Source organism: Sipha flava, unplaced genomic scaffold (assembly GCF_003268045.1).
Source record: "Sipha flava isolate LNK unplaced genomic scaffold, YSA_version1 233_pilon_pilon, whole genome shotgun sequence".
NCBI lineage: Eukaryota > Metazoa > Arthropoda > Insecta > Hemiptera > Aphididae > Sipha > Sipha flava.
The window spans coordinates 220,346-230,131 of record NW_020272873.1 but is presented as its reverse complement, the minus strand read 5'-3'; the positions used below and the strand labels follow the sequence as shown (position 1 = coordinate 230,131).

Here is a 9,786-nt window from a genome sequence, read left to right as displayed (position 1 = left end):
AACACAGATAAAAAAGTAGGAGCAATTTACCAAAGCGATACAAAAAAAATAAATAAACCTTCCCAAAATAGAACTCTAGTTGCGCCTAAGATGTATGTGAAAATTTGGAGAATTTAACTGCTATTCACCAAAAATATAAATTGTACTATCGATATAGTTTGCTCTGTTTTGCCGACTATTGCGAGTTAGTGTACGAAAGACGCGTAGAAGACATTTCGGCTTGAACAAGTAACAAATAAGAGTTATGGGAAAACAACGAATGAAACAAAAAGCAGGTTAGCATTTGTGTCGCTTAATCGGTAATCGGTGAAAACTAATTATGAATATTTACGAAAAATTATGGACTACCCTTATGTAGAGTCGCCTCATTTAGAAAGCACCAAATCGGAACGTACTGAAATTACCTTTTTTTATTTTTTACTTATTTTAAATAAGAAATATTAGTAGTATGTAATTGTATACATGTTTCCATTGCAATATTAGTAAATTTATTATTTTTGCAGAAATTGAACGTATAAATAAATATTCCATGGTAAATATCATGCACTATATATCGTTCAATAAAAGAATAGTTAAATTAGTGTTTGAAAATGTCATGAAATTTAAAATTTTGAAATATTTCAGTGTCATTATACAATTTTTTTTATTTTTAATAAATTTGTATTCTTACGTATAAAGCCGCGCTTACACGACGTGAATCTGATGCGCGAAGCAAGATTCGCGAGGCATCTGTTCACCTACATGTTTACACGATACGCATCTATGCGCGAATCAATGTGATTCAGGGCAAACCACAGTTTATGCAAGGCAACAATACATTGATTTTGATCCATGGCGTGGCAAGACGCTCAAAGAGGCACTTCACATGACGCGAAACAAATGTGTGAATCTCCTTTGACGCGCGTCCAAATACCGACAAACCTTCCGCTCACCACGAGGCATCCTCACTTGACTCGCTTATTACCCAAGGTAAGTTCAGACGGGACGAAACATGTCGAATCTTGACTCACGCATCAGATTCGCGTCGTGTAAACCCGGCTTAATAGTCATAACTTACCTTCACAAAAGTTTTTGACTCTGACCTCCCCTTGTTTATATTTCTGTGGTCGTCTTTCTTACCAAACAGTTTTAGTTTTTACTGTACGTTTTTTTGTAAAATAAATTTCCTATAAGCCATCACTGTCATGACAAATCCTCTTTTACCATGTCTCTCTTTCATATGCATCGTCAAAAGCCGAGTCTTCTTTTACATTTTTAATATCTTAAGCTGTAACATCTATCCATCGGGTCCTTGGTCTTCTTAATGTAGTTTTTTGTTTATTTTACAACTATACATTATATTTTAAGCCATATATAACCTTCCTTTTAAAGGTAGTTAAACGTTTACTATATCTTTTGGTCTACGACCACGTTTACGGTAAGTATGAGTCGTATATAGCTGTGGTATTATAGTATCTGAGTTACGTGACAATAGTTTCATTATGCTAAACTCACATCGATTACCGTGTGCTATTCGATCGTTGATTTCTCCGTGTCGTTGTTGCTATTTATCTAAACGCTTTGGTATTTAAATACTTCTACTTTCGTGAAACTATAATCATTTACTGTCATATGGTCCATGTTTAATCTTCTTCTTGCTACCATTAAATGTTTCGTCTACTGCTCGTTTATACATGGACCTATGGTTAGATTACTAATGGGAGATGAGATTAAATCATAAATACTACGTCTTAACGAGCACGTAAAGTAGTTTACTAGTTTTAATAAAACTCAGAGGCGTGCGTAGAAATTTTTTTCTAGGGGGGATCAATATTATTACTAACACGTATTTCAAATGTGGGTAATTATTTCTCTTGATAATTAATTTTACAGTACTAGCTAAATCTATAATGGATTGTATAAATAAGCTTGGCAAATGTTTATATTATTAAACTTAAATTGTATAAAAATATTGAGCAATTCTTTTTTTCTAAATTCGTTAAAATTTCGAGGGGGGAGAGTTGGATTCAACACCCCCCTGGGCTCGCCCATGATAAAATAATAATTAAAACATTAGTATACACATAATATATTAATAATTATTTTAGTTATATTACTGAGTATAATACTATCTTCAAAAATATAAACATAATATTTGTATGTTGATTATATAATCAATACAGAACACGCAATGGAAACAATTCGATGAAACAAGCAATAAGCAAAAAAATACAGTTATTAAACTATATGTAAATTAAATTTTTCTCAAGAAGTATTATTTATTAGCTCATATTACAAAACAAATATAATAATTTATTTCTCTAATATGAAATTATAATATAAGTATCACAATTTTTTTTTATTATATAAATTTAAATTTTGGTCTTACATTAAAAACCAGTGAATTATTTTTATATTAGTGCGAAAGAACTAATATTTTAATACAAATATACATTAAGAAAAAAGAAAAAGGTAATCATTATCAAAATAAAAACAAACGTATAAAACAATATGATAAATAATAACACATTTCTCATAGTTATAAAATCAAGTTGATTTTAATAAAAAGTAGTCAGTTAAATAAATACATAATATTAAATTAATTAACAAATTGTAAATCTATTGAGTTGTTGAATACAAAAGCCAATTTTAACAACTGGCTTTTGTATAACTAATGATCATTTACCAACACGAACAAATGCATCATCAATAAGTTCTTCATCTGTAATGGAAGGTGATGCGGAGTGTGGAGATGGTACTAGTAAAGGAGATGGTACAGGAGATTTGAGAATGTGTACTGATACAGAGGGTGTTGTTGCATATGTCGTTACAGGAGTGACAGGCTTTTGTTGATAAGCAGAATTATTTGATATTTCTTCTTTTTTCTGAGAATAGTCTTTACACTCAGACATCTCAACAGTTGTGTCGGCTTTTGGAGTGTGAAACGAAATTAAAGGTAAATCGATTTTTAAGCTACTTAGAGCAGATTCCTTAGGTTTTAATCTTTCTTCTACTGTTGTAACTGTAATACCAGGTAATGAATTCAACCGCTCCGTAGTACTTTTTTTCTGACAAATATAATCACCCTGATTATACTTCTTATCCACATCAATTTTTTTAGCCAAATCCATGGGTTTTGAAATTTCAGCCTTTGTTTCAGCACATCTTTTTTCGTCAGCATTTGCTCTGGCAGATAGTTTTGGAATTTGAAACTTACTTGTATCTAATTTATGTTTAATAATACTTTCAACGGGGTTGACTACTTTCATAGGTTCTTCATCTTTTGAAGTTGGACTAGATTTTCTCATTTCCGCCCTACCAAAAATAGATTTGTTCTCGCCACGTATTTTACCTGATTTCACTTTGGTCACTGTTAAATTTGATTTAGTTTTTGGTACACTAAATGGTTGTTTTGATTGAGAACTTGGACCAGCTTTTGGGATTGAATAAACAGTTTTTTTATTCGTCAAACCACTGGAACTTCCAGATTTTAGACCCAATTTAGGAGAAGCAGTGAGAGAATTTTTTTGTTTTGATTCTTTTGTTCTTGTTTTATTTATTGTAATTTTCATACCATCTGAACTGTGTTTTACTTGATAAGATTCAGGATTTTTTATATTAACATTTGTATTTAATACTATTCCTTTATCAAATGCTTTCGGTGTTGATTCTTTACTTTTCGGTACTTCAGAATCCACAGAGTAATGTTGAGCAGTTTTGGCCTTCGTTAAATGGTCTATCACAGCATTTAGTTTTCGGCACTTCATTTGTGCCTTATTCGAATCTGGAGGAACAGGAGTTCCAATGTCATCAATATCACTTTTTTTAGAACTTGATTTTGAGCTTTTAGGACTTTGACTCAACGAAGAATTACTTGAAGCATAACTTCGTTTTTCCTTGTCCTTAGAAAATTCTTTATTTTTTTGTTTAGATTCACTTTTTGGACTGTGGACTGACATTTTTAAAGCAGATAAACTTGGTTTTCCAGAATTTGATTTAGGAGAAGTTACTGTATATTTATTAGAATTAGGCAATGATACACTACTTATAGATAGGGTAGGGGACGTACTTTGTTTTAATTTTTGGGCGTTTCCTAATTTCATCATCATAGTACTTGAAGGTAATTGATTTGAAGCATAATCACTTGGTGATGATGACCGACTGGAATCTGACATTTTAAGAGACCCAGAATGTTTTTTAATTTTTTCAGGTATACTTGTGGGCTCAGTATCTAATTTCCTTTTTCTCTTTTTTTCTAGTTTACCATCAACATCCTTTTTGCTTTTTTTAGACTTCTCTTCAGCTATTGTTTTTGCAGATATCGGTGTTATTGTTATAGAACTAGGTACATTTGGTATGGGAATAACTTCTATATTTGGCCTTCTATCAACTGTCACCTGTGGTAATATTTGTGGAGAAGGAATAGAACTTAAATCTACAGCTGTTATGCTGACAGAAGGAGACTGATGCATTTTATCTGATGAGTTATCTTTTTTATCTTCGTCCTTCATTGATACTAATGCAACATCTTTTGAAGTCATTTTAATAAACTCTTTAACATCATTAAGATCATGGAGATCTGGACCATCATCATCAATTTCAAATAATGATTGATTAGATTGTTCTACGTCTTCATTGATAGCATCAAATTCACCAGAAACTATTGAACTACTTTTTTCAACCGAATCATCACTAGATGTTTCTATGATTACTTGGCCTGTATCTGGAGGAGGCTTTTCATCTTCACCTTTTCCATTATCATCTGCTAATATGCTTAGCAGTTCTTCAGTCTTAGTTGGTGAATTTTTCAGATCAGGGGGATCTTCTTGAAGGCTGGCATCCCTAAAAGACGACTGCTCTTTTTGTTCTTCTTGATCAACATCCATTGGAAATTGATTAAAATCTATATCAGGTAAAAATGAAGGATCTGAAATATACTGATCAATATCTCTTTGAATCATTGATGCTGGAAAACAATCAAGAGAACTAGCTCCATCAATAGGTTCTAGTTTAACATCTAGATCAGATGAAAAATCTGGACCAGCTGAAGGATCAGCGAAATGTGGATTAAGATCTGAGCCATCTCCTAAATTGGATGATCCTCCAGTTCCAGATAAGTTATTTTTTATGTTAATTTCAAGGCCTTGTTGGTTTTTTCGTTCCCAGGTTTGAATAAGACTTCGCATTGTAATTGGAATCGAAAAACACCTAAACAAATTTAATTTTTAAAATTAATTTTTATAAAATGTAATATGTACTTACCTTTGCAATACTCTGCTAGCGAACTCAGGGGATGTCAAAACAGATTCTCCGTTCGTTTCTGATGATGATGTATAGACTTGACACTGCAATCTAGATATATCAGACAAATCAAATTCAGCTGTAGCTAAACTTTCTTCAATTGGATGTTCAAATGACACAACTAAATGTTGCCAAGACATTTCTTCATATGCAGCAATTTCAAATACAGTAGTATTGAAGATTTCTGAAAATCAGCATACATTTAATATGTTATTAAATACTACTGCTTTTAAATAATTTTCCAACTTACCTTGTTGGCATTCAGGACGCACACAAGAACGAATCAAACAGTTGAATAAAGCTTGTTGTCGAAGATATGCTATAACTCTAGTGACTTGAGATGGGTGAGTAAATTTTATGTTTTGAATAAAAACACCTTTTAGATTCGAATCAGTCAAAAAATAACAATGCTGTTGATCTGGTAAAGTCTGGCAAAAAAAAAAAAAAAAAGATTAACTACAAAAAATGTAACTTCCATTTCTTCTCTACCATTTACTATCCATCAAAAATAGTTAAGTTTAAAGAGTTTATACAACATGATGTATAATTAGTAATCTGTTAAATTTGTTAATTATATGATAGTACAAATTTTATAATAGTAAATATAACTTTTAAATATTGTTTAATATTATTTGTTATAATTACACTAAAAAATATATAAGACAACTCTAATTCCATTTTATTATATTTGATTAACTATTAGAAATGACATTCAATAAACCATACACTGCTATCATCTCAAGAAGCATCTCTAATTATATATTAAACTTTATTAAATGTATGATATTAGTCAATATTCCATATATGTGCATCTGTTATAAATAACATTAATGAATGAGTTCAACAAATTAAAAAATTATATAATTCAAACACTAAAATAATTATTAAGAACAAACCACAATAAGAATCATCCATGTAATATAGTAATTGGTACTGACTTATTTATCAACACATCAAAGATTTTTGTTTTCTTTGAAGTCTAATTGAAATTGATTTCATGGCAAAATATTTTTAATACATTTGTTTTATGTGTGTAATAATTACAATGATTTATTTCAGTTATGTAATTAGTAATAAAGATATAGCAGTAGTTACATATATACTGAATTAGTATATATTTTCAGAAGTTTCAATTTAGTAGTAAATAGCATATTGTATGACAGCCTTAGAATTACTATATACATACAATATAAATATATATATATATATATATAGTTGTAAACATAATCATAAAAAATGTTTATTAACTTCTTTTACACTCAATAAAGTATTTATAAAATTGGATATTTATTATTTTTAATTTTTCAATATTGAACTTCTGTCTTTTATAGTTTAACATAGTAAGAATTTTTTTAAATACAAATAATAATACAAATTTACTTAAAATAATTTGCTATTTTTGTCAATACGATAAATAATTACATGAAATATTTTTAATGAAACCAATTATACTGCAATCATTTCTTTTAACTTACAACACTAAGAGGCTGTGAACTTGGTTCAATTATCATCCTTAATAATGATCTAGGCGGTGACATTTCTAAATCCATTTCAATCACAGATTTAATATTCTCTGCAAGTTGAAGACATATTGGCATAGGTTCATTCAATCTCAATACAAATACTGCCGGTAAAGTAATACTATTTTGAACAGTAAACGGCACAAACATTGGTGTACTAAAAATATATTTAATTTAATTATTAACTTAATAAACTGAACATGCTTATAAATACAAAATTACTTCATTCCAGTTGCACTTCTGGTAGCACTTAGTAATGAAGTTGATTGAACATTAGTTGTAGAAGCAGCTTCTATACACACTGTGGCAAAACAACCAACATCAAGACTTTCTCTATCTAAATTCATCATAGTACTATTTTCAACGTCCAATAAATCATATGGAGAAACAAAGAAAATCAATTTCATAGGATGACCTAAAAATAATATTTATTAAAAAAAATATATATCATGTTGTTATAAATTTAATTAGGTATTGTCATTATTTTGTATACCTCCTCTTCTAGGTTTAACAACTCCTAATGGAGTTTTATGCACTGATGATATTAAATCTTTATGATAAGTGTAATGAACTTGGGCAAAAGTTTCTAGATCGGCTTCTAAAGTTTGAAGAGCATTAAATGCTCGACATTTAATAATTTTATCTGCATTTAATTGATAAATAGATGCTAATCCCTCAAGTTGAGATGTAAAATCAGCAAAGTCACAGTTAGCAAGACTTTTAATAAGATCAGCACAGCTCTATAACAAATTTAATAATATTATAGTACATGTGTAATTTCAAAACATATTTTTTGTATATATTTATGAATATATATATATAAATTATGGTAATATAAATCATCATAATTATACTTGTGGTTCTGATTTTCCATCATGATGAATTTTCACATCTTTTACTCCTCCATTATCTTCTAATATAATTTCCAAATAAAACATATCTGATGATACAAATATATCTTTTCCAGAAGGTCCTACAGTAAACTTTAATCTAAAAAAAATGTAAAAATGTATAAATATTTGTTGAAAAATATAATAAATTATCACAGAAGATCAGTGGTTTTCAACCTGAGTGTCGCAAAAGATAATTAAAAAATAATGAACAAATGGTTCTTCATATCAAATGTATTAATTTAATATAATTGTTACGAATGTACATTAAAATATTGAATAAACAACTGTGTAACGTAATCTTATTTGACGATGGATTATTAACTATAAGCAATTATGGTCACCAATCTTATGGCATTCTTATTTATACATTTGTATCATATACATGTATTTCAATAATTTTAGCCACAAATATATTATTTAATAAAAAATTAAAACTAGATTTAAGATTAGCAGTTTATAATATAAAACCTAATATGGAAACTATAGTTACAATAATTCAAGCACAAGTATCTCATTAAAACAAGATACTTGTAATTATACATTTATATATTATTTATTTACTGTAGGGGTTTAAAAAAAAAAAAATAGAAATTAAGGGTCGCAATTTGAAAAAGGTTGAAAATCACTGCAGTAGATATATAAATAAACGAAAAACTAATTACCCTAAATGTCTGCTGACGCTGTCTAAACGTTCGATCATCGTTTGTAATGTTGTCACTTTGATATTTTGTTGTAATAAATCTAGAGATTTTTGAACAAGGCATTTTTCATTTGGATCAATATTAATACGTTTTTCCTAAATATAAAATATAATTAATTTACTACAAATTTTTATTAAAACAAAACTTATTGATTTTTAATAATTATAATAATTATATTATAATAAACATTAATTAACAGCATCTGCAATCAATGAAAACAAATAAATTTTAAATTTGAGAATTAAAATCCAGTAATTACCCTGAGACATTAAAATCTTTCCATAAATAATAGCAACCGAATCACATAATGATAGACAAAATCATTGGATTATACTATTTTGAAAATTAAATATGTTATCTTGAAATTCAGTACTGTTTAATGAATTGTACCGGAAATATAAATTCAATAAGGAACTAATACTTGTTTTCAATCGGTGTTATAAATTATTCAGAACTATATGGTCTTTATGAAACGATCTTAGTCGAAACATTTCACAATCATAAATTCTGTAATGAAATTGTTAACTATGGATAATTTTTAAACATTACTATATTATAATCTACATGTATAGGCCAAGATCACAATAATTTTTTTTATTGCTCCTTTAGATACACAAATAACAACCCAAGACTATTTAGTATACTTAAGTTTTACAAATGTATTGCGAAATATAGATTAAATGAATTGGGTTAAAAAATATAATCAAAAAAATACCATTATGTAGCCCATAAATGTAAAAATCATATAGTCTATTATTTGACTGTAATTCATTCACCAGTAAAGCCAATTTGACATTTTTTATAGAGTCTGTTAGGGGTTTGTACTGGGATTGAAGTGCTTTGCTGCGCAACTTCTCCATCATCAACTGCATTTGAAGTTTTCTCGATTTATCCTCTGACAGGCCATTGTGCAACAGAACTGCAGCCGACATGAAAACAAGTAACACAGTTTAATAATTACTTCATAATACAAACGCACAAAAAACGGGCGAATGGGACACTGATGTGGCCAGCAAGAAAACTAGTAACAACTAGATATCTTACCTGGTGACTGAGCGGCGTTCATGATCGTCAAAACTTGTTTTTAAGGGAAAGGGAACAAACAGCAAAATACTAGGGCAGAGCAACGAAACTGGGACAGTTTTTAACACCGTACAGATGACCGTAAAAGTATCAATGTATTCGTAGTGGTGGATAGAAAGTCATAAATCCGTAAGAATGAACTACAGTACGTAATCGTTATGATTTTTTTTTCGTTTTGTTTTGTTTTGTTATTTTTCTTTTCCTTTTCAATGCAATTTTTTTTTTTTGTTAACCTCAAATTTCAAATGTTTCCAGCAGTTCGCGGTTCGTCCGCGTTTACTTCCGAGCGCTGTCATCGGTAAACACTTC

At 29.2% G+C, this 9,786-nt stretch overlaps 1 protein-coding gene across 1 annotated transcript; it reads right to left on the bottom strand.

Moving 5' to 3' along the window:
- Positions 1-2,528: 2,528 nt before the first annotated feature.
- On the bottom strand, positions 2,529-9,708 carry LOC112683718 (mediator of RNA polymerase II transcription subunit 1). Its single transcript, XM_025554866.1, has 10 exons — positions 9,439-9,708; positions 9,171-9,313; positions 8,356-8,489; positions 7,655-7,790; positions 7,294-7,540; positions 7,023-7,215; positions 6,756-6,957; positions 5,531-5,708; positions 5,242-5,464; positions 2,529-5,187 (listed from the first exon to the last, which is right to left on the bottom strand). The coding sequence occupies exons 1-10, from the start codon at positions 9,458-9,460 to the stop codon at positions 2,658-2,660; spliced, it is 4,008 nt and encodes a 1,335-aa protein (XP_025410651.1). The 5' UTR covers positions 9,461-9,708; the 3' UTR covers positions 2,529-2,657.
- Between the last annotated feature and the right edge of the window lie 78 nt (positions 9,709-9,786).

Excerpts from the sequence above, each read along its gene's own strand:
- LOC112683718 (XM_025554866.1), bottom strand. The coding sequence starts at position 9,460 with ATGAACGCCGCTCAGTCACCAG. Across the intron at positions 9,314-9,438 it reads GAACGCCGCTCAGTCACCAG|TTCTGTTGCACAATGGCCTG; the intron begins GTAAGATATCTA and ends TGTCGGCTGCAG. Across the intron at positions 8,490-9,170 it reads ATGTCAAATTGGCTTTACTG|GAAAAACGTATTAATATTGA; the intron begins GTGAATGAATTA and ends TTTTATATTTAG.